This window comes from Artemia franciscana, chromosome 5 (assembly GCF_032884065.1).
Source record: "Artemia franciscana chromosome 5, ASM3288406v1, whole genome shotgun sequence".
NCBI lineage: Eukaryota > Metazoa > Arthropoda > Branchiopoda > Anostraca > Artemiidae > Artemia > Artemia franciscana.
Window position 1 is genome coordinate 59,785,586 of NC_088867.1, and position 26,348 is coordinate 59,811,933.

The 26,348-nt window shown below is 34.0% G+C and overlaps 1 protein-coding gene across 4 annotated transcripts in view; it reads right to left on the reverse strand.

The window, feature by feature from the left end:
• Positions 1-26,348, reverse strand: part of LOC136027659 (aladin-like) — a 53,793-nt gene extending 27,445 nt beyond the window's left edge. The window contains exons 1-6 of one of the 4 annotated variants that reach the window (XM_065705094.1): positions 26,300-26,348; positions 21,004-21,217; positions 18,362-18,488; positions 13,637-13,755; positions 7,672-7,825; positions 3,894-4,096 (exon numbers count right to left, since the gene is read on the reverse strand). In XM_065705094.1, the coding sequence (XP_065561166.1) occupies positions 3,894-4,096; positions 7,672-7,825; positions 13,637-13,755; positions 18,362-18,488; positions 21,004-21,140 (740 nt within the window). In that variant the 5' untranslated portion in view covers positions 21,141-21,217; positions 26,300-26,348. Of the gene's footprint in view, positions 1-3,893; positions 4,097-7,671; positions 7,826-13,636; positions 13,756-18,361; positions 18,489-21,003; positions 21,218-26,135; positions 26,155-26,296 lie in introns of those variants that run through there. The other 3 variants (XM_065705096.1, XM_065705095.1, XM_065705098.1) reach the window with 3 other exon arrangements.

The window sequence follows — 26,348 nt, forward strand, 5'->3', positions numbered from 1 at the left end:
GAAAAGGAACCACATAATAAGAGCATTCTTTACACGAGCAACTACTCTTAATAGCTATCAAAAACCTAAAATTTCCTAGTTACTTCCATGCTGTGAAATTTAAGCCTTTTCGACCAATAAGAACGAAGCTTAAGCACCCTGACTGTGAACTAGACTTTCAAACGATCATTTCAGTAGGACCAGTGTCATGGTATTTTACATCGGAACATTGATTAGTGCTAGTAACAATTTTCTCGTGAAAATAGCTAGATATGATGTGATAAAGTTCTAGACTCAAAATAACTCTTACTAACATTTATCGAACTTCCCCTTGTTTCAGATTCATTAAAGCCGATAAAAGAAAACAGATGTCATTACTGTATGGTAGGGTCTAAGTACGAACACAGTATTAACTACATCTATGCAGGCATTTTAGAGACAGTTCAATAAAAAATGAGGTGATATGAAATGTCCCTTCGACTTTACAAAACTTCACAATGGAGACAGTAATAAAAAATACTCATGGAGGGGGGGATAGAAAAAAAACGAATTATTTGATAATGTGAAAAGAAAGTGCCCAGAAATTCAAGAAATTTTAACTTCTCAGAGAGGGGGAGGTTCAGACCTCGAGTCTCCCTAACTTTTGCGTTCATCCCTATCTCCCTTAAAAATTGAACTCTAATAGCAACTTTCAGGCAAATATGGTCATTTAGAAAAAGGGTCTAGATCCGAGTGTCACTAAGTGCGGCATAGGGACTGGCGACTCTACCCAGAGCTTGAGTGTTATAGATAAAACGTTTTACTGAATCCAGATTGATGTATGTGGCCACTGTTATTGAGTGGGCTTCAATTGCATATCCAATACAAGAAGGACGTATCTTCGAAACGAGTCGAAAATTTTCGAAAATGAGTTGCTACCTTCACTTGAGTTCTCTAGTGGCTGTGAATTCTCGCATCAAATTTGCAGACCAAAGGGCGGATTTCATACCTTTTTTTTAAATAGGTACTGATGGGGACAAAAATGGTCTTTGGCTCAAAGACCATATGGCATGATTTTTTAAAGCCTCAAAGCGAAGCCTCATAATTCGGCTAAGCATTGTGATTTTGGCTAATCGGTTAAGCCTTCGACTAAACATCATGAAACCTTAAAACAAAGCTTTATTATTCGGCTAATCAGCTAAGCATTAGGCTAAAAATTATGAAGCCTCAGAATGAAGCCTCATTATTCGGCTAATTATCTGGTTTCGGCTGATCGCTAAGCATCAAGATTTCGGCAATTCGGCTAAGCATTATGAAGCCTCAAAGCGATCATTCAGATAATCGGCTAAGAATTTGGCTAAGCATTATAAAGCTTAACAAGAGCTAAGAGCTCGTATGGCACCTGTGACGAGGTCGGAAGAGCCAAGAGCCAAGCTCTGGCAAAATTCTAAGAATCAATAGATTGCTTTAAAAGGAAAATCAGAAGCTTAATGCCGGTCGGGATTTAAAATAAGAGATCTGAGTTACGAGGTCCTTCTAAATATGAAATTTCATTAAGATAAGATCACTTCTCGTAAGTTAAAAATACCTCATTTTTTCTAATTTTTTAGAATTAACCCCCCCCCCCCAAATCCCCTAGTACTAGGACTATCTAGTATCTAAGACTTGTGCTTATTTTTCCCATCAAGTTTCATCCGGATCCCTCCACTCTAAGCGTTTTCCAACATTTTAGGTTCCCACCAATGTCACCAGATCCGGCCAGAATTTAAAATAAGAGCTCTGAGACACGACATCCTTACAAATATCAAATTTCAGTAAGATCCGATCACTCCTTCGTAAGTTAAAAATACCTCATTTTTTCTAATTTTTCAGAATTAATCCCCCCCCTAACTCCCCCAAACAGAGCGGGTCCGTTCCGGTTATGTCAATCACGTATCTAAGACTTGTGATTATTTTTCCACCAGGTTTCATCCCGATCCCTCCAATCGAAGTGTTTTCCAAGATCTTAGGTCCCCCCCCCAACTCCCCGCAATGTCGCTGGATCCTGTCGGGATTTAAAATAAGAGCTCTGAAACACGATATCTTTCCAAACATCAAATTTCATTAAGATCCGATCACTTCTTCGTAAGTTAAAAATACCTAATTTTTCTAATTTTTCAGAATTAAATTCGACCCCCAGATGGTGGAATCGGAGAAACGACAATTTCTAATTTAATCTGGTCTTGTTCCTGATACGCCTGACAAATTTCATCGTCCTAACTTACCTGGAAGTGCCTAAAGTAGCAAAACCGGGACAGACAGACCGACAGACCGGCAGATTTTGCGATCGCTGTATGTAGCTTGGTAGATACCAAGTGCCATAGAAACGAAACCTCATTATTCGGTTAAGCATTATTACTTTGTACTTGTCTATTATAGCGCCTATGTTATACCACCTATGTAAATAGAAGCTAAGTAGAACCTGTTTCTCTGACTAATCCTAAAGAAGTATCGCAAAATATGACGAAAATATAACATTTTAGAAACAAATTTGGGCAATATATTTGCACATTAGGGAGGGGGGGGTAAAGTATAGCAGGTCTGCATGCAAAAAGTGTTAGGTACAATTATTCTGCATATTATGAAGTAAGAATCGTTTTCTACCTTCAATGTCCAAATACTTTACCCCCCCCCCCCCTAATGTGTAAATATATAGCCAAAATTATATATTTCTCATCTTTTCTGTCACTTCTCTTTGTCTTGTCTCACTCTAAGCTGAAAGAAACTAACGAAGAAACCGGTCCTACATGGTTTCTATATACATAGGCGCTATAACAGACAAGTGCCATTATTTTTATAAAATTTTCCTGATTCAAATGTTAGCGGGAAAAATAATCAAAAACAAAACCATTCTAAAGAAAGCTAAAGAGAATTATATCTGCTTTCCCATTACGATTTTGTCACACATTCTATCTTTGGTTTAGGAAACCGTAAATCCTCTTCTGTGGCTTTTACAACGTTTGGTAAAAATTTTAAAGCTAAAAAATTTCTTAGCTTAAAAAAACACATTTCTTCCACTTCAAGGTATTTGCACTTACCAAAAATCTGTGAGCAAAACAAATGGGAAAAGCCATTGAATTTTCTTTTTAAGTAACTCAAAGTCGTACTTTTTACATTTCTTTCATGTTCCTTCAGTTAAAAATTATAAATTACAAAAATTAAAATTCAATTATAGAAAAAACATGATTCCAGCCAAAACATTTATATTAGCTTTATTTTCGCTCTTTTGTGAAATTGTACAAAATTGCTGATACTCCATTCAGCTTCGCGTATGACAACTTTCTTTTAAAGACTCTCTGAAGGAAATTTGGATATTATCAGAGCATGATCCAAGAAACTCAAAAATACCATCAGTAACCTTTAAATTATCAAAGACTGAGAAAATGATATCTGATTGTTTGATTTGATTAAACGGATTCTTACGCAACAGTATATATATTAAAATGGGGAAAAACCGGGAAATCAGATTTACCTACACATATAGTTGTGCAGTTCTGGGGAGTACCGAAAACCCGATTTAAGAAAGAAACCTGAGTAAGAAATCAGCAAAAAAAGAGCTAAAACTCATAACACAGAAAAACCTAAGGAAGTGTAGCTTTTCCCTGAAGGTTTTCCTTGAAAATCATCAGATTATAAACATTTGACATTTTAATGACGAAAAAAATGTCGAATTTAACAAATCATTTTTTCATATTTATTTCGGCCCAGCATGGCAACGCTGACAAAAGTGAGATACAGGCCAAAAAAATTCATAATAATGATCTAATTAAAAAGAAATCATCTAATTAAAAATAGCAGTTTTCAGGTGTGAACACAACTTCGATGGGTCCTGGAGGCAAACAATGTTTTATTTTTATTTTTAACATTTTTTTTTAATCCAAAAAGAAAATTCTTACCTCCAAGCTATAGCTCCAATATTCTTCTGTCGTCGGTGTTTGAGCATAGGCACTATATACTGAAGACCATAAATTCGGACTGAATCATCAGAAAAGCCTACAGCAATTTTTTTGCATTGTGGATGCCATGCAATACATCGAATACAAGAAGAAGACCAATCCTTTGTTGTGGAAAATGTTGAAATCATCATGTCTAAAGGCAGCTACAAAATAAGAAATGTGTAAGTGATAAACGCATTATATATAAATATAAATATAAATGTATATATATATATATATATATATATATATATATATATATATATATATATATATATATATATATATATATATATATATATATATATATATATATCAATATTTATTGCTTGAAGTTTTAATAATTTTTATTTATTAAAATGAAAGAAGGGAAAACATTGCACATGCATTTTTTTTCAGTAAAGTGCAAATTATGTTAAATTAATTTCTGTTCGTTTTTATCGACAAAGTCATTTTTATGAAAAATATTTTACATCTTTTCGGGTTTTATTTCTTTTAAGAAACCACAGTTTGACTTTCCATGCATATGTTAGAGAAACTTTATCAACAATTCTTAATCTTGAAACAAATTGTGGTTAATTTAAGTTTATACCTCCTCAAGTTGGCCTGAAAAGTAAAACTTAATATCACCCCCAAAAAAATTCTATCTAATCTCTTTGACAAACTGGATGCACTTAGGCACTTTTGATTTATTTAAATTATAAGAGCAGAAGCAGTAACAATAATAGTCACAAGAATTTGAAATTAGATATATTGCTGAGGTTTCTTATTGGCAACAATACACATAATGCCTTTTGAAGTAGCTTTAAAGCAACATTTAATTTTAAAGCAAAATGGACTAATTCTATAGTTGTGGGGGTTGACATACCCAATATCCCTAGAGACATAGCTGCCGGACTGTTCTACTATGCTGAACGAACTGGCTGTCTCAAAATTTTGACTGGAGGTATTTGGAAAATGAATAGGCTTGGGAGGAGCCAATGTCTTTTTCTCTTTTTAGCCTATCTAAAATATCTTTTTACTCTTAAAAAGGACGATAAAACTTTTAATCTTGAATCGAATTAGCTCCTTTAAAAGATTCAATGATATTTCATTTCACAGCTGCCTATGACAATTCTTATATACCGTTTTGAAAACCTGCACGCACAAAGCTTTTCGTTTAATTGATACTCCCCCTGAACCTTCTTTAAAAGTTTAACCTCGATACCCTTAGCATCATTAGTCACAGTAACTGTAGTGCTAGTACTAATAATATATGTGTTGCCTTTTGGTGATTTGAACATCATTTTTATCAAGTCCTGGAAGATTCAACTTAATACAATTAGCCATTGCTACGACATTGCCGAGATATTTTTTTTTTTTTAGATAACCTGTATATTCATAACTTCTGTGATTTTCATCTTAATGCTCTTAGCCTTACAAGTAGTTACAATATAGGTAGTAGTTGAAGTAGCAGCAGTAGTAAAAGTAAAAGCGGCAGTAGCATTAGTAGAAGCATGCACATATTATATTTTGGTCAATTGATTTTCCCCTTTAACCATTTTTTTGAAAATTCAAGCTTAATTCAAATTCATTCTAAAGATACACTCCTTCGTGATTGGAGGTCTGGTTGTCCTCCAATCACTTTCGACAAGTTAAAAAGAGCACTAGACCTTCCAATTTCCCATCTAATGAGCCCCCTCTGAAGTTTATACGACCACCCTTTCCATAAAAACCTTATATACCCCCGGGGCATAACTTACCCTTGCCCTGAGGGCTCTGTAGGGGAGGGGGCTAATCTTCAAAGGCATAATTGCTGGACCTTTTAACTACACCGAATAAATCAGCTATCTCAAAATTTGGACTTGATTTACTTCGAGAAAATTGTGGGAGTGGGGGAGGGGGTAACTACCCTCCAATAGCTTTGACTCTTAAAAAAGGCACTAGAACTTCTGATTAACAATCCGATGAGCTCCCTTTGAGGTTTATACGACCACTATTTCTATAAAAACCTTGTATGCCCCCACGACATAACTCACAACCCTTGCTCTGAGGGCTGTGGGGGTTGTCATCCTCAAAGAACTAATTTCCAGACCTTTTAACTACGCTGAACAAAATAGCTTTCTAAATGATGGGCGTGGGGGAGGGATTTGCCCTCTATTCACTTTATTCTATTAGAAAGGGCATTAACTCTTCCAACTTTCAGTGGAATGAGCCGCTTTTAAAGCTTCTACGACAACTCCTTCTATACGAAATTCCCTCGTCTAAAAAATAAAAACAAAATAAATGAATAGTAAACTGTGCCCATTTCGCTCTTTACTTATTGCGCTGCCTATGATCATATGCTATGCTATTTAACGTTTTCTATGCTATTGCACTGCCTATGATCATAAATTCACCAAGCCACCTTTCCTGAACCAAGTTTTTTTTTGCCTCATGGTGCACAGGGCCGTATCGGGCAATAGAGGTCCGCAAAAGAAAGAGTTTTACCCCACCTCGAACTTTGTGAAAAGGCAGTAAAGATATATGTAAACATATTGTTTTACGTTTTGTAAAGTCCCCCTCGAACAAAAATCCCGGATACGTTCCTGATGGCACACCTTTTTTAAAAACAAGACCAGTAAAAATTATGACAATAGATTCGCCTGGAGACTCTAAGGAGCCTGCCTGTCGTAAGGCACCAAGGAGTGGCAATCGTTAAGGTAAATATAGTTTCAAAAATCAAAAATCCATTGATTTTCAAATTAAAATGGAATAGTTGTGGGCATCAAGTCATGGCTAATTGTAGAAAAAGCCAAGACAGATAGTCCAATTGAGTGAGGGGCAATTCTGGCATTAATCCCTCCCTTTTATTAGGATTGTATAAAAATGATGTTAGTTCATTTGTTAATAGATATGTCTATCTGTTATCCGTCCATGCGTCATTCCCAGGTTCTTCAGAGTAGGTATAAGAATGTTTTTGATTTTATTAAATATTATGACAATAGATTCGCATGGAGACTCTAAGGAGCCTGCCTGTCGCAAGGCACCCAAGGAGTGGCAATCGTTAAGGTGAATATACCCAAGAAACTGATACAGCTTTGTGCTGTGATGTTGAACTCAGGCGACTATGTACTGAGACAAGTGATTGGTAGAACCGAAATAGTAGCAGGGATCATACCTTTACATAGAGATGGAATGGGGGCGTCCTGCCTTATACCTAGTCTGAACAACCTTTTGTAAGGGTTGTCGCATTAATCTTATGTGGGAAGTAATCATAACCAAGGCGTTCAAATTTACTTACTGCATATTTTGGCATCTTACTGTATGTTTTAATTAGTAACTAAGCTCTAAATTTTAAGACAAGACTTCAATTAATTTTAGCACGGTCTTGTTAAGACATCAGACAAATGTTTTGCACCGTACTGGAGCATAAACAGTTCGAGGAATATTAATTTAACTTGACAATCTTTTACTGTCACAACCCTCCCAAGCACGACTAAGAAAATTGAAAAAAAAAATATCCTCCCTTTTCTCTCAAAAACGCTGGAAAACATTCCAATAATTTTTAACTGGTAAAGCATAAAACATTATACTATAAGCTACTGCCCTTGGTAACATCCGATCTGTAATATGCTTGTTTCTAAGTGTATTGGAAACACACTGTCTCCAACTAATTCCCAATTAGTCAAGCTTGCTTTTTTCTAGATGCATCAGAAATAATGATAACACTCTTAATTTAACTTACAAAGTAGATATGGTATAACAAGGTATATCAAACCATTTTATGTGGCGATAATGATCTATAAACGCTCTGAGACCATCGAAGCAGAGACAACGTAGCATTTAAAATAGTGGTTACTGCCGGAGGGGTCTTACCACCTTCAGTCGCTTTAAGAGCTTCTTCCAGAAATTGAACAATTCCACCTTCTCTCCTAAAAAGAAATATTTCTAATATATTTGTCAGTCTTGAGGTTATTCAAAAGTCAGTCTTGAGGTTATCTTGTTAAGCTTAAAATATGTTGAAATACAATGCTTTAATTCACACTGATTTCAGCTATTCCTGCATATATATTTTTGCGTATAACGTCTGATGTCCACATAACCTCTTCAGTGTAATCCTTGCAAGTAAAATAAAAAACATTTCAAACGATGCTTGAAATTAGTCATAGTGTGTTGCTATGCCTCCTACAACATTTTGTCTTTTGTCATAGCGTGCGCGATCTTTTTGCGACTTTTATAAGCGTCAAAAGCGTCCTGGCAAGCGTAAAACAAGTTATACTGCGCCTTTATACGTCATACTATATTAATCTTTCGTTGAAGTTTGCCACTGGAGATTCCTACCATTTCTTTTCCCATTCGCGTCTGCGCCAGAATCCTAAGTGTGCAGGAATTTGTCTGTTTAAGTCCCATCGATACGCAGCATCGATGCATCACAAAATTATGCTGTACATCGATATCAGACTTTTCATATAGAAATATTTCTAATAAGGTAAAAACTTTATATTTTCAATCCTAATTCTATTTTTGTCAACAAAGACGACATTATTGTGACTACATGTGTACACGCAGAATCTGAACATCAAAATAGCAAGAATTTGGTGAGTAAAGCTTATGTCACCACTAATTTGTTACGATAATGATTAACGAAAATAATCTAGTTAAAATTCCTTCCAACAAAATTAGCATCTCTAAATGTGATTTAGGAGCGTACATAACTATTACCCGTGATATATAGTTACATGTGTTGCTCCGCAACTATGTACCATGGCCCACGGTTGCTGCAACACTCCACGGGGTGCACCATCTATTTAGATCTTTATTGGTGTTGTTCTTTAGTAGCTCTTTAGAGGCTAGTAATTCAGACATAGTTAAAGTTGAACATTGAGATCGTAGATACCATAGATGGCTCTGATAATCATTTTTAGTATTTTATCTTTGGATGACTATATATAAGAGAATTCCTCACTTTATTATTCCATCTCGCTACTTGGTATACTAGAAAGAAGCACTGAGAAGCTGTTTCTCGATTAAAAACTTTTTTAAGGTGTAAGCCAAAGAGATATAAGCTAATGCCCTTTTTAATAGTCTAAAGTGAATAGAGATTCCCCCCCACCCATCATTGCCCCAACATAACAGCAATTCCTTGTTATAACATCTTTGGTTAGACATCAAGAAAATTTATTGGGTTGCTCCTAATTATTTTCTATTAATGCAATATATTAGTATATTTTGTTAGATTCAGCATACAGACAAAAAAAATTATATTCTAAGCTCTTCTATCTCTTCTATTGACAGAATAATCAGCTATGTATCTTCACTCTGATTGGTCGGTCGTAAAGATTAGCTTTGAAATTTGAGCATAGACCGACTGACCGAATTGTACACAAGACACATTACTGTAACTACGTTAGAAGTTCTTTTGAGTATGCACATACATCTTGGCATCCGTGATTGACGAAAGATCAATCAGATAGACTTGAGAGAGTACGTTATACTTGGTCACAAATATTCATCATATAATGATGTACTGATTCAACTCAACTTGAATTCAGATGAGGTGACGTCGATTTGGACTAAATTGTTTAATTCTCCAACTCATCGTAGTCTACTACCCAACCTTGAGAGCCCCCCATTGAAGGACCAGACACTAGACTCCAATATATAAATGTCCACAATTAATGAATTACCCAGTCTCTAGTACTGAGAGATATCGTAAATCAATTGTCCCTTGTTTTACTCGGAATTTTAATAGATTCACTTTAGAAAGTATATATATTTAATCTTTGATATGGTTTATTTCAGGGTTTGGCCATTGTATGTTTTTAAAACTTTTGAACTTTTGAATGTTGGGCATACCTGACTTTGATGCGTAAATGACTTACTTTTTATAAAGCATTTTATATCCATTTATATTTTTAATTAATGTAGTCTGTATAATATACGGTCACTATTATAATCATGAACCGTGTAGCCTGAGTCTGGAAATATATAAATTTTATTTATGGCTCATTTAATCTCTTGAAGCAACACTTGCTGCTTTAAACTTTTTTTTTATTTGTTCTTTGATCTTAGTCCTTGTTTTGCTTCTTTTTTTTCCCTTTTTTTTACATTGACATGCTGATGATAGCTCCAGCTATTGTAGTGAATAAATATGTTCTATTCTATATTGTTGGGCGCAATTCCTTTTCTTAACAACTGCGACAATAGTGTCACTGTATATATGTATATATACATATACACAACCTGTGTATCCATATACCGTGTAACCTGTGTATATGTATGTATATGTGTACGTACAGAAGCTTATAACCCAAAAAAGCTTTTAATCGAGCACCAGCTTCTTAGTGCTTTTTTCCAGTATACTAAGTGGCGAGATGGAATAATAAAGTGAGAAATTCTTTTATATATATTCATCCAAAGATAAAATACTAAAAATGATTGTCATAGCCATCTATGATATCTACGATCTCAACGTTCAACTTTAACTATGACTCTGAATTACTAGCCTCTAAAGAGCTAGTAAAGAACTACAACAATAAATAACTTAATAGATGGTGCCACCCCCTCGTGGAGTGTTGCAGCAACCGTGACCCTTGGTACATAGTTGCGGAGTTACACATGCAACTATATATCAAGGATAATAAATATATGCGCTCCTAAATCACATTTACAGATGCTTTACGATCATTCTAAGTTATTATTTGCAACTTTAACGCGTAATTGGGAAGTTTCTGACATAAGTTTTGCGTGTATGAAGTAATCTTGAAGCTCTGTACCCGTATTATTTTAATTTTTACACGTATTAAGGCAGTACTATTTACCGCGGTTAATGAGCATCCTTAAAATCGTTCGATACATAAGCTTTTGCTTCTTGGTCTACAGCTCATTTTTGCATATAAGAAGACGTACATGTCTTCTTATTTAGTTGCTATGGTATTCAACGTTTAAAATATACTAAATATCGAAATCAAAGATTTTTGAAAAAAAATCGAACTTCTTTTTTAAAATCAGGATTTCCGGTGTTTTCCGCCAAAAATCCATGAGAGATAAAGAAATGTTTCTTAGGCTGTCGAAGAGATAACGCAACGTTCCGTCAGTATTCAAAGTTCCTTGACTTCTTAACAGATAAACTTCAAGGCTAGGGCATTTTACTTGAGTAAAATTTATTCTGAATAACCAATGTAAGCTACAATCTTAGAAGATCAAGATCTATCTATCAAGATTATGAAAAAATTACACCTTGCTAGGAAAATAGCTACCTATAGAAAATCGAAAAAATTTGATGCGGAAAATAGCTACCTATAGAAAATCAAAAAAATTTGATGCGGAAAATAGCTACCTATAGAAAATCAAAAAAATTTGATGCGGAAAATAGCTACCTATAGAAAATCAAAAAAATTTGATGCGGAAAATAGCTACCTATAGAAAATCAAAAAAATTTGATGCGGAAAATAGCTACCTATAGAAAATCAAAAAAATTTGATGCGGAAAATAGCTACCTATAGAAAATCAAAAAAATTTGATGCGGAAAATAGCTACCTATAGAAAATCAAAAAAATTTGATGCGGAAAATAGCTACCTATAGAAAATCAAAAAAATTTGATGCGGAAAATAGCTACCTATAGAAAATCAAAAAAATTTGATGCGGAAAATAGCTACCTATAGAAAATCAAAAAAATTTGATGCGGAAAATAGCTACCTATAGAAAATCAAAAAAACTTGATGCGTCGTGACAACTTTGGAAGTTATTTCTGAGTCAACGTAGCAATTTTGTATATAAGGAAGTTCAAGTAATATCGCGCATTTTCATAGTACTACTCGACTGAAATAAAAAAGGCATCAAAGAAAATATTTCAGAAAACAAAGCGAAAAGTTGGAATTCAGCATTCAACCTCGGCTTTTTCAAAATTATTTCTAAGAAAGCTAGAAGAGAAATGGAGTTCTGTTCTCCGGTTCTAACGGAGATAATCTGATGTTCTGCCTGAGTGAGAAATAAAACTGTTCTGAAAAAGTGTACCTTCTAAGCCAGGATAGTTTTGTCTTGATAACACGTACAACATAAGGAAAAAAATCGATTTTTTTCTGGAAAATTAGTGAAAAATTTAAAAAAAAATTCATAGGAAGTATTCTACCCCATTTCACGACTATCGTACCCACACAAAATTTGAGTTTTTATTTCTTACAACTTTATAGCTGTAGACCGCTCCAGAAAAAAACAGTCGCAAAAGCAGTAGTGTTTTCACAACGCAACAATCTTTTTATTTAAACATTTTATGCCTTTTTCTTACAATTTTTTTTTTTACTGAAACACGTTAAAAACGCCAGAGGAATTCTATACATGTCAAAATTCATGGCACAGTCTGCTAAAAACTCAGGATCTGGTGTACCACTAGTCAACTACTTTCTACCTAGAGTTGTATCTGTCCAACTTCCCTTTTCAGGGTTCAATTGGGATAACATCCCTCGGGACACCATTCCATATGGAGATCCCTCATCTTACAAAGCTGTTCTTTAAGCTCTCAATGCGGGATATCTCCTCTCGTAGGTAATCTAACCGTACCATCTTTCTACGTGTTTACCATTTTAGGTTGACAAACAGCGGTTCAATTAGATAGCTCAATGGAGGGAGGTTGGTGGGTGTAATTATAGAAAACAACCACTGAAACCACATTAGGTCTCTCATTTAGAGGTTGCAAATACAATCGTTACTACAGCTCGTTTTGAGGGCCTAATCAAGCTCGGTGGTAACATATTTTTAGAACAAAGAGCCACATCGAGTTTTCTTACGAATGAGAATCGAACCAAATCGAGATGCGTGCCCAAGAGACGTCCAAGGACATATTAATCCCAAGAGACGAAGTGAGTCAACTTTCTTGATAGCTCCACTATTGAATATAAGGTCTGGATATCGACGCGAGAATAGTAGGTCCTTAGTCTTGTATACATCGAAGCTGACTTTTTTTCTTTTTTCCTTTATTCTTTTTTATGTATAACCTGTTATTTTATGCCAGTTTCTTGTTGTTTTAGCTTTCTATTCTAGTTTTCTTTTTTTTTCTCTTGATTAGGCTCCTAGACGTGAAATTAGCATTTATTTTTTTCAATGTCTTTATTAAACTTTTTCCAGTTTTAATATTTCGTTATCTTAGTTCATTTATAAATAGAAAACCAGTGTGGCATAAGAAATTATTCACTGTAGCTGTCTGCAATATCAAACTATGTAACTACGAGATTAGACATAGCAAAGTGGTTAATGCATATTCTATTTATCTATGCGTTTAGGTAACCCTCAACACTAACTCAACAAAAGAGTAGGCCTAAAGAATTTCGATTAAACAACAACAGTGAGTAGAAACTGAAAAATGAGCAAACATACCATACATAAACATAATAAACATACATAACCATAAAAGAGCAAATATCTAGATATAGTAAAGGGGTTAATACATATTTTATTTATACATGCGTTTCGGTAACCCTTAACACTTGACTCAACAGAAGAGTGGGCCTAAAGAATTTCAATTAAACAACAATAGTGAGTAGAAACATAAACATACATAAACATAAACATATACAAACATAAACATATATGAGCAAATATCTAGATATAGTAAAGGGGTTAATACATATTCTATTTATCTACGCGTTTAGGTAACCCTTAATACTTGACTCAACAAAAGAGTAGGCCTAAAGAATTTCAATTAAACAACAATAGTGAGTAGAAACTGAAAAATGAGCAAACATACCATGCTACTAGAATGTTTTTTAAGGTTGAATCATGATGCACAAGAAATACAGATTGTAAGCTATCTCTCGATGAGCCCTTCAAAGCCTCTTTGCTCAAGGAAATTTCGGGGTAATCGGTCTGAAAAATAAACAAAAAGACTTTCAAAAAGTTGTACTGCAATGCAAAAGGACATTGTATTTTTTAGACGATTTGAAATTTTTTTCTAACGAATGGGAAATGAAACACACACAAATATGAAGTTGTATTTCCCATTTTTCTGAGAGAGTAGTTTTAGGGGAAACCTTTAGAGGATTCCAGCACTTCCTCCTCCTCTATTCAGGTAAGCAGATCTAGCAAGGAATCAAAGCAAATTGTTCAAAAAGGCTAATATATTACGTAAGGCTAAAGAGTTAGATTCTGCCTTTCTGAACTAAGTAACTACAACTACTACTAACAACTCTTAAATCTTTCTTTATGACATCTTCTCACCCCAGACGAGGACGACCTTCTTTCCATTTAGCCCTAGACGGTTGGCCGAAAAAAAAACAATCTTCGGAAATCTGTCATTCTTCATCCGCAGAACGTGCCCTACCCATCTCAACCTTTCTTTCATTATTGCACTAGAAAGCAGGATTGAACCACACTTTTCGTACAGCCTACTGTTTGAAATACGATCAGTCAGCCAGGTACCCAGAACAATCCGTAGATAATTTCTCTGGAAAACATCTTGTAAATCTTCATCCGCTTTTCGGAGTGCCCATGCTTCAGAGCCATATTTGACAGTTGTCAACACTGTACCTTCCAATATTGTAATCTTGGTTTGCAGACTTATCTTCCATTCTTTCAAACTCTTTTTAATTGTTAAAAAAAACTGAGCCTTGGCTGTTCTACTATTAACATCTTCACTGCTCCCACCGTCTTTCCTAATAATACTGCCAAGGTAAGTGAAGCTGCCCACATGATCAATCTTTTCATTACCCAACGTCACCTTTTCATCTTCACTTATTTCTAGCCTTAGAGACTTAGTCTTCTTAACATTAATTTTCAAACCTATTCTACCACTCTGAACTCGCAAAACCTATAAAAGATCATTCATTTTGCTCACACTTTCATCTAGGATGCTTAAATCATTAGCATAATCTAAGTAAAGGAGAGTCTTCCTCCTCATTTGATTCCGTGGTCTCCCATTGTAAAGAGTAGCAAAAAGGCCAAAGACAGGTGTGGAAAAACTAGCAAAAAGGCCAAAGACAGGTGTGGAGAAAGTAGCAAAAAGGCCAAAGACAGGTGTGGAAAAAGTAGCAAAAAGGCCAAAGACAGGTGTGGAAAAAGTAGCAAAAAGGCCAAAGACAGGTGTGGAAAAAGTTCCAAAGCTGCCAGTAGCAAAATTCAGGGATAATGGAAGCATTGGTATTTTCAGACAAAATCTGTTAACAAATTTCACTAGGCCATGAAAATTGCCAAGTAGCATTGCTACGATGCTACCCCACTTTTTGCACGGCGGGCCAAAGAAAATAAAAAATCTACAAACAAAACAACAAAGCGCCGAAAAAAAGTTATAGATTTGGAGTTACTGTAATATTTTAAAAACAAGTACTGACTTTGAGAAAAGTTGCAAAAATTAAGATTATTCGTGGAATTGTTTTGGGGCTTGGGAATTTGTTGTAACGATAGGAAAGGTTGGATTTGAAGGGGGTGTTGAGAAAAAATTTAATGGTACCATCCTTGGCAAAATTCGAGCTTAGGGGCTTCTTGCTCCCTTGAAGTACTTTATGTTAAGTTTTCTTTTTTAAGGTTATGGATTTGACCATTACTTGTAATGTCACTGGTTCACAATTATTTTTAAAATAATCATAAGCACCTGTATTGTAATACAGGACTCTTTTACTGAATTATTAGAACTACAAGCATACGTTCAACTCCAAGTTGTTTTGAAACTACTATACAGACTTTGAGTTCGACAGAATACATGATCTTGTATTGACCACTATACCAGGAGAGCTTCAACAGTTCAAGACGGAGAGTTCATTCTCCCGACGACAGAAGTTGAAGACTCCCTAGCTACAAAAATCCTCCTATAAATTCTTCAGAGAATCTCCAGTCCTAATTATCAATAGCCTTCCCTTTCTCTACCCTAAGGACAGTATTCCAAAAGCTCCACCCATCCACCCACCCAAGGTGCTCTGTCATAACTGTAATAGGAATTTTCTATGGAATCTTTTCCATAAGTGGGAGAAGAAATCATGATCTCTGACCAGTTATGCCTGTTTCGTGTGCAATGCTGGATCGGGAGGTGCAAATATTACAAAGTCAGTTTCAGAGGCAAAAAATCATTTGCAGAAAAATCATAGTGAAAAAAAGTATGCTACAATCTAAGATATATATATTGCGTTATTGTTCAAAAAGAAAGATTTATTTAATTATTTTTTTATCAACAGTTTCGCCGTCTAGTTCGTGGAGCTTGTTTATCAAAAACAGGAGTTTGAAATGATCTATCTAGTTACGGAAAAAAAACTCATTCCAATATCACTAAGCACAGACACGTGTGAAGGGGAGAGAAAGGGGTAGCTCTGATGATTTCTAGTATTTTTGATATAATCTTTTTAATTTTTTTCCGTTTTTAGTTTATAACCCCCCTACCAAAATTAATTTCTGTGAACATATCAGGGTATGCATTTAAACTATTTTTGTGAGATATATGACATTTGAATTACATTGTAATGATTCGGTCTCTTAATTACCCCTTAAAATAAAAGTAGCACGGCGTGATAACAATACCTACATGTCCTCTTCCCCCCCCATTCCATATTTTTTTAAGGAATCTCTTCACAGGAAAATGAAAAAATTTTTGTCTATAACCGCAATTTTTTCTATTTTGTCATAGCATGTCTTAATTTGGGATGGGACGCTATGCTGGCCTTGGAAGTAATCATCTCACCAGATTGCAACAGCATGGAGGTGTATTTTCCGTTCGTGGCTTTAGTCTACCAACGCTACCGATATGGAGACACAAATCCTCACAGCTACATTCCAACGTCTTACACATAGATCACAACGTGTCTATGATTTTTGTTTTTTAGGGGGGGGAGGGGGTACAAAAGACTTTACAGAACGCAGCAAAAATTATTAACATGTATTTTTGTTACTTTTTTACGAGTTGGACAAAACTTCACGGGGGGGGGGGGTCAAATAGGGTAATCCATTACCCGGTCCAACATTTGCTAAGTTATCTGGGTTAGGACAACATTTGCCTTAACCCAGATAACTTAGCAAATGTTGGACCGGGTAATGGAGGTTTAGGAGACGTTCTTCAGACCGTGTAGACTAGGCGTAGAAGAAATGCTTTGTCATGAACATTCTGCCTATTAAACGTACTACTTATGGTAGGTTCATGCACATAGGCAAATGTTGAATATGTCCGCTATTCATAGCCTATCTCAGAAATCTTTACTTTAGCAAGAACTTTAAGAGAAAAAAAACTTCGTGAGTGCTGACGCTTCATTTAAGAGAAACAATAAAATTATATTAATTATTATGCTTTTAATATTGTAACAACAAAAATGCATTTAAAATTCTGTCCTGTGCATTAAAATCCCATTTAAAAGATCTGCTCTTTAATGGTGTCCTAGATCCTATATTCTTCGTAGATTCGAACTTGGATTTGAAAACGAGCATTTTTAAATTTCTAAATAGACTTTTTTTATGATGTTCAAACTTTGCTATTTAAGGATTATAACGTAAAAAAAGGTAGGCCTATACCTAAAACCTCACTTACAATACAAGCAAGTTACAAATTTACATTGCGAATTCACTAGGCTCGTAGCAAAATTATTTTACTATATAGAGACGTTTGATTAGCCATCACAAAAAGTGAAACAAGATAGGAAATTGTACATATGTACTGCCAGGTATAATTCAGTGTCAGTCATAATTCAGGAGACACCTAAAAATTTTCTGTTTTTCTATCTTTAGAGTAATTTAGAATTCGAAAGCTTCTAGTGACCTATAGTTAAATTTTGGCCAGGAATATGATACAAATCTTTAAAAATCTATCCTAGTCAATTATAGAAGAGATCTAGAAGAATACAGTAACGTTTGAAAGCCCGTACCCAGGGGAGTGCGTTTGACCTCCCCCCCCCCAAAAAAAAAATTTGACCCGGAAAAAAGTGGCAAAAATGCATATATACATATTTTTGATGCGTTTTTAAAGCTTTGTCTGTACCCCCACTCCCAACAAAAAACACCCCCCCCCCCCGAAAAAAACCGAATATACCCTTGAACGTTTAGACACAAAATCGAATATTTCAACGGAAATACGGACAATTTCTTTTCGTATGATTATTCCACTCCTAAATATAAATAATTTCTAAGACACAGTTCTCAGTCATTTAATAGGCAAATCTTGTAAAAATTTCAATTTCTACTCCTTCTAGAGGGTCATAATAGAAATACATCGCTAGGCAACATTAGCAAAAATACTAGCTCTTCAGAATCACCCAAGACATTATTGTTTTATTTTTTAATCAAATAAGATAGATGTTTGATATAATATCATATTTCGTATAATATAATAAATAAATATAATATCTATCATATTAAATAATACAATAGAACAAAAAGAGGAATAACAAGCCATATTACGTGACTATGACTAAAATAAAAGACTAGAATTCAAGTAAAAGACGCACTATAAATAAAAATAGATAATACTTAATAAAAATAAGTATATATTGAAGTAGGAACATACCAGATACGGATTCCTAGTCGCTTCCAAGCTACCAGAGGGGACGTGTGTAAAATAGCCATCTTTCTCATATAATACAATTGTATTAGGTCCTCCAGGCTTTGGGAAAGCATGCATTGATGGAATATCCCTGAGAGAAAAAAAAAATATGTACTTTTATTAGACAATTCAAAGAGCTATTTTAGAAGCAAAATTGCTCAGTAAAGGTAAAGAAACAGGTAAAGGTAACTAAACTTCACAGTCCAAACCGACTGTGCTAATCTCCGTGTCACATTGCTTGTAATAGTTATCATAGCTACTATTATCAAATGTAAAGTAAGTAATACCGCTGTTGCAAACAATAAACCTTATAACCGTCCAACCAAAATTTACCTTATATCTATTCTGTTCAACATAATTTATCATAGCTCTGGGAATTAAATGATCCCCACAGCCCTTGGGGCAAGGGTTTTAAGTTATTCAAAATTACCTATTGTTTACATATAGGATATGTTATTGGGAAATGGGGACATGCTTGACAATGGGTCTCCAAGAAGGCTAAGGATGTTAAGTTGAAACTATCAGGGAATGTTGAGGGGGTATTGAGCTAAGCCAGAGCATGCTATATGCACAAACGTTGTCAAAAGGGCGTATCCGCCATGTCTCAGGAACGACTTAAAGTATAAAGTTGAAACTTTCAGGATATGCTGAAGGGGATGTTAAACTAACCAAAAGACTAAACATACATACTATTGCTACTACCACCACTATTATTAATGCTACTACTACTTCAAAGGCTAAGGGTATTAAGGTAAAACCTTGAGGGACTGTTGAGGGAGATACAGAACTAAAACAAACAGACTATGTTCATGTACATTGTCTGATTGGCATATAAGCAACATCTCAGTGACGGCTTACAGTACTAAGTGGAAACTTCAAAGGCATGTTGAGCTAACCAAACCAACTAAGTTCAAATTTACTACTACTACTACTACTACCACTACCACTAAGGCTAAAGTTATAAAGAGTGAAAATTACAAGTAATGTTAGGATGGAGGGTAGGAACTAAATCAAAACACAAAACTAAAACAAGGTCAAAATTCCTTGAACCCTATAGACGCCCAAATATCATGCGAATTTCTAATCAATTTATTTGAATAGTATTCCACACACCAATCCATCCGAAGTTATAGAACAAAGCTATTAGCAAAATTTATTGAAAAAATTTTTTGATCCAAAATTTTGATTCTTAAAACCGAAAAAAAGTTTTATGAATATTCTATTCATTATCCAATGAAAAATTATGAAATAAAAAAAAAACAGAAATTAATTGTAAAGAACGCCTATTTTCACAAATGAAGTTATTAAAAGAAAGTAAAAGGCTACTATAAACAAGCGGACAAAAAGTCAAATAGCAACTCAAATGTAGAACAAAGTGTGAAAATAAATCACAATCAATAAACAAATGCAACCCAAAACAAACAGAAATTACCATAAAAAAATAAAGCTAAACATAAAATGAAAAGAAACTACAACAGTAGCTGGGTTAACACCCCCCCATGCCTTATAAAAGTCAGAACATCATTTGCACTTACATTTTAAACTTTATATATGTTATAACGTTAATAAATTCAAAATTGCTGAGACTTTCAGGAATGAATACAACATAAATTAAGCTGTCAATCTGCAATTCATCATATCTTTTCAGTAATCTTGGTTAATATGATTTATGACAAAAATAAGAGCTTGAAATAAGAATTGTTTTCAGTAAAGCGCAAGTGACGTTCTGGTCTTTACACGGCATTATCCCTGCTCCTGTTTGTTTTGATTTTAAGTTGATTATTTAGTGCAAATGCTGTTTATTTTGGGTTTCACTTACTTAATGATAGTAATTTATATTCATTTTTACACTTCAATTAGAATTTCACTTTATTCCAGTTTTCATAAGTTTAATGTAGCTCTTGACTTTCCTTGAAAAACTTCATTTGTGGAAAGCGTTTTTTTTCAACGTTCTTGTCTTTACACGACACATGGGGCATTATCCCTGCTCCTGTTTGCTTTAGTTTCTGTTTGTTTTAATTTTATGTTGATTATTTAGTGTAACTGCAGTTCATTTTGGGTTTCACTTATTCAATGATAGCAACTTATATTCATTTTGCACTTCAATTACAATTCATTTATTTATGAAAACGTTTTTTTTTCAAAATGAACAGGAAGGCAGTTCGAGTACTAGTACTTCCCACAAGCTATCCAATTCCATTGTCTCTTTTTTTCCGTTTGTTCTGTGTTATTGTTTTTCTTACATGTCAACCAAGAGTACTATATTCCTTAAAAATTGCAGAACAAAAAAAAAAAATAGAGCCTTTTTGTTTATCTGATGATTGTACTGATTTTTGATTTTTTAATTGTGTATTTAGAAGAAGCCTCCTAGAAGCCAAAAGGAGTCTATTGCGGATTCCAGATGTTTTTTCTTCTTTTTTTTCAAAAGAAAGAAGAAGACACAAATAATAAACAGAGGCTGTCCTAGATAAAAGCCTTTCAACAAGTTTACCTTAACTTATGTCCTCATAATAAACAAGTTAAAAATAATCAAAATGCATCATTACCCAATTATTGTTAAATTTTGTTAAGTGAATTACTATCTAGCAGTTAACATTATACCCTACCTAGAACTTATATCATCTATGTTTCTCAAGTTCTTAACATTTGCTTGAAATCCTCTTCTAGTAATATCCTGTGTAGCTTCTCCAATACTACTGTCATAGACAGGCCTTTTTAAATAAGGGTTCAAGCTTCCGTCCATTGTTGACAAAATTGTTTGATTTGTGTTTGAAGGGGTTTTTGATTGCACAAATTTCTGGATTTATCAAAATATCTGACCTGAAATTTGAGACTTTAAGGAATAAAGAAATAATTTTATGATTAGAATCACCCTGTGGGGATCGATCCTCTCCTTGGAAATATGGGGCCGTGCGATTGACCCCTGTTGAGGCAAGGTTGGGTGCTACCCATCCCTGTCAAAAAGGCTCAGCAAGAGAAAAGTCCATTTAGTGCCCAATACTATTAGTGGCTCTGGAGAATTTTAACTTTTTATGAACAGAACAAAACACAAAGTAGTATAACTACATAGTAGGCTGTATATAAAGTAGGCTATACATAACGTCTATTTGGCACCTTTTGTGGTGACTTTCAAGGATCAATATCTTTTTTTTTTTAATTTCTGAGTATCATTGACAAACACATTCTCTATAACCCTTTTATACACGGTTAATCAAACAAATGAAAAACATTTGTAAATACCATATGTAGTAGAGCAAAGAGATCATATGGAAAAGAGAACCTTTAAATTGACAAGGCAATCACACTAAAAATATTTTTCACCTGGATATATCTTAGGCCTATTCATATCTGAAGACCATGGTTTTCTAAGGTTTTTCTTTTGATTGTTTCAAAATTCTAAAGTTCTTAAGGCAGTGCCACATTTTTGACATTCTGAAACACAAAAATTGACATTATATAGATTCTCAAAGACAACTATACCTTGAAATGAAATCTAAACCTTTTTATGCTGCTTGGTTACATAAATTTTGCTGACTTTTCATGCGTTTTTTTTTTCATCCATAACCGTCAAAAACGGGATAACTACATAAGGATGTCTCTTTCCTTATGAGTTGAAACATAAACTTTTCCTAGTTTTAAAAATTATATACGGTTCTATATAATTCTATATTGTAATTGTATATATATATTCTATATTTCTGTATATTATAAACAACTATATACAGTTATTTAATTCTTCAATATTACTTCAAACAATCAGTTTTTTCCACAATCCTTCATACTTTGATAGAAACTTTAGCATGCCATTGTTTAAACAATATTTCAGATCAGAAAAATTCAACAGGACATTCAGAAAAAAGCCAAATTTGACTTGCATAATGAGAGTAGTAGTGGATTCCTGCTTGTGACTGCAGTTATTTGCAACCTAAACTACTTGCAGCAATGACTACTTCTAGTACTGCAATTGCGACTACATCTTTGACTGTGACTTCAACTGCCCAGTAAGGGGATGTTTGACTAACCATTAGACAATATCCACATTAGTACTATTACTACTACAAGTGCTACTTTTATTTGTGATTACTATTAATAGTATTTGTAAATACTACTACTACAACTACTTGCAATTACTACTATTTCTATTTACTGAAGCCTTATCGAAATTTTCGACAGACAGCAACAGGTTCTTATGTCAAAATAGAGGTGACTTGGTCAAAAATTCACTGAACATATAAAACAGATAAGAAACAATAGGTGTCGAGATTCAAGGGTCCTCTGACAAAAATATAGTTGTCAAATTTATGGGTACTGTCTCAACAATGACAGATTTTGATGATTACTACTTGTAATAATATTTCACATGAAGAAACTTCAATTTTTTTTTAAATCGTAGTTTTACTGATTTAATGCTAGATGCTAGATTTTTCCATCATATGAGAAACTGCTGCTTGGCCTCATGTTATGTTCATATTTTTAAGCATTTGACTCAGTTGATCACAACACCCTAGTTCATTTATCACTGAATAAATTTGAAGGAAACCTCTCTTAGTAAATTTTATATCTGCTTTATTTCAAATAGATCCCTAGCTGTATAATACAAAACATTCTCTCTGAACCTCTCCTTAATTAGCGTTGATATCCTCAAAGAACCTTGTTACGAACATTCTTACATGTAGTATTGATTAATGAAATTGGTAAGATTCTCTTAAAGGTGTTAATATGTAGATGAACTGCTGATCCTTGAAGTATGTCATAGAACTATCACAAACGACCCTATGAAAATCCTACCCATGTTTTGGATAAAGCTAAGAATTTCATATGAAAGTAAATTCCAATAAGTCAAATATAATGAAAATAAACTCCTTAAAATTCTTGAAATTCACTCCCATCTTCTTAGACCCTATCCAACCCAAAATGCTAATGAAACATATTGAACTCCTTGGTGTCACAACTTCTAATAATCTTCAATAGAAGATCCATATTTAAAGAATTCTGGACTTTCCAGACAAAGGATAATCAAACCTAAAATTTTTAAAGTGGATTAAAATGGTAGATTACCTTTGAATTAGCCAAATATTGACAACACTTTCACAGTGAACAACATAGAAATCTCTGCTGAACCATGAAAGCTGAGAGGAAGTGGGCCATTCCAGATAGCATTTATAGAGACCTATATTACACTAGTATATCACACATTATATTATAGAGACCTAGTTCTCACAATTACACTCCATATGGTTATTCAGCTTTATCACTGTACCTAAGAAAATTTTTTCATTTTCTTGCTTCCACAATTTGAATACAGTTTTATATATTTACACATTAAAAATGGTTGAAGAAAAACGAAAAAATAAAGTAAAAAGAATAGCCATGTTGAATCCACCAGGAGTCGCCCACAAGTATTCCCCAAGTATTTCAACATGTGTCAAATTGGGTTCCAACTTGTGTCAAAAACAGGTAACTTTTTTGTTCTGTTGAATTTATAGGTGAAAACTCTCCAAACTAGGAAAATCAAAGTTTTATACCCTTTTCTGAAAAACTTCAAATCAAACAGTTAGGTTTGAGATGTTTTTTCTACATGCTGAAAGTCCTTTTCAAACCAAAAGTCTTTACATTAAGCCTTCTGGGGTAGAAAAAAACTATCAAATCATTGGTACTTTTACTCTATACTACATGCAACTACTACTACTACTACTTATAACTAATACTAGTACTTTGTGGCTACTACTGCCACTTACAGCTACTCTTACTACTTGCAACTGCTTTTACTACTTGCAACTACCATACTAGTTTTTACTACTACTACTGCTGCTTGCAACTACTGCTTTTACTACTTGCAACTACCATACTAGTCTTTACTACTAGACCAAAAGACTTTGAGTGCATCCAGGTTGTCAAAATAGAATAAATGAAATAGGGGGCTAATGTTCACTAAGTGCTCTAAAGACCAGAACATTATATTGACTTCACTCAAAACAACAAAAATTAAAACTCTTTCTCTTTTATAACATTAATAAATCAAAAATTGCTGAGACTTTAGGGAATGAATATCAATATATATTAAATTGAATATCTAAATTCACTAGTTCTTTTCTGTAATTTTGGTTATTATGATGTTTTTCTTTCTTTTTTGTTGAAGTTATAACAAATGAAAATACACAGCTCCAAATAAAACTGTTTTCAGTAAAGTACAAATACTTTCCTGAATTAAGATTCAAATCAGACTAGGGTAAAGGTACTGATGATTTGACAGATTTTGTAAAAACAACTTTTTCTACTCCAGAAGGCTTAATTTAAAGACTTTTGGTTTGAAAACTGTTTCAATATGTAGGAAAAATATCTACAAATCTAACTGTTGGATTAGAAGTTTTAAGTTTTATCAGAAAAGGGTACAGAACTCCAATTCTCTCAAATTAGAGCCTTTTGACCAACAAATTTGACAGAACAAAAAAGTTGTCTGTTTCCAATGTAAGTCATAACACAATTCAACACATGTTGAAATACTTGGGGAATACTAGCAGGTAGCTCCTGGTTGATTCAACATGCCTATTCTTTTTACTTTATTTTTTTGTTTCTCATCAACTTTTTAAATGTGTAAAGGTATAGAACACTATTTAGATAGTGGAAGCAAACAACTGAAGAAATTGCCTCAAGTATAGGGACAAAATTGGATAATCATATGGAGTGTAACCATACGATCTTGGTCTCTGTAATATAATGTATGATAAAATAGCGTGATATAAGTCTCTCTATAAATGCTTTCTGGAATGGCCTACTTCCTTTCAGCTTTAATGGTTCAACAAAGATTTCTTTGTCATTCACAGTGAAAGTGTTATCAACATTTGGCTATTTAAAAGTTGATCTACCAGTTTAAACCACTTTAAAATTTTTATTTTTGACTATCCTTTGTCTGGAAAGTCCAGAATTCTTGAAATATACATGTCCTACCTAAGATTATTAGAATTTTATGGCACTGAGGAGTATAACATGTCTCACTAGCACTTTGGGTGGGATAGGGTCTGAGAAAACAGGAGTGGATTTCAAGAATTTTAAGAAGTTTATTGTCATTATATTTACAAAGTTGAACTTACTGTCATATGAAATTCACACCTGTATCCAAAACATGGGTAGGATTTTTTTGATGGGGCCATTTTTGATAGTTCTATGACATACTTCAAGGATCAACAGGTCATCCATATGCTAACACATTTGAGGGAATCTTGCCAATTTTGTTAATCAATACTATATATAAGGATGGTCCTAACAGGATTCCTTGGGGAATTACATACTAATTGAGGATGGGTTCAGAGAGAATATTTTGTATTTTATTACACAATTTAATAGGCCTATATCCTATGCTATACCCCCCCAATGTGCAAATATATAATAACTCCATAATGGTGAGTTTCAGGTAGTTTTGCAAGAGAGAAAAGATGTTCCAAAAGTCAAAATACATCTATTAACAATAGTTTTGCAACCCAAAACAAATGTTCAGGTAATAGGAACATTGACTGACTTTCCTTCTTGATCCAGTCGGGGCAAGTTTCTTATTTAAGGTTTTTAAAAATGATGATTTCAATAGGCTACCATAGGCCTATTTTCTGTTCTTCTCTTATGCCAATTTCAATGGGGTTCAGGCTTTGTTTCATTCCTGCAAATTTAAGGTTAATTCTATTTTAAACGAATTCAAATTTATACATAAATTTTACTCGAGTTCTTCAAAGATCACTAGGCCTACCACTTTTAGGGGAAAAGAATGGAGGCAGATACTTTGAACAGTTCTGAGACATAATTTAGGATCTAGAAGTATTCACGAAAGTTTTATTAGCATAATTAAGATTCTAAGATAGCACTGTCAAGATTAACAAAGAGATGGGGCATAAATAGAAAATATAAAACAACTCCAAAGAGCAGCAAGAGCGAGTTTCGAATTTTTAACCGTTTTCCAACG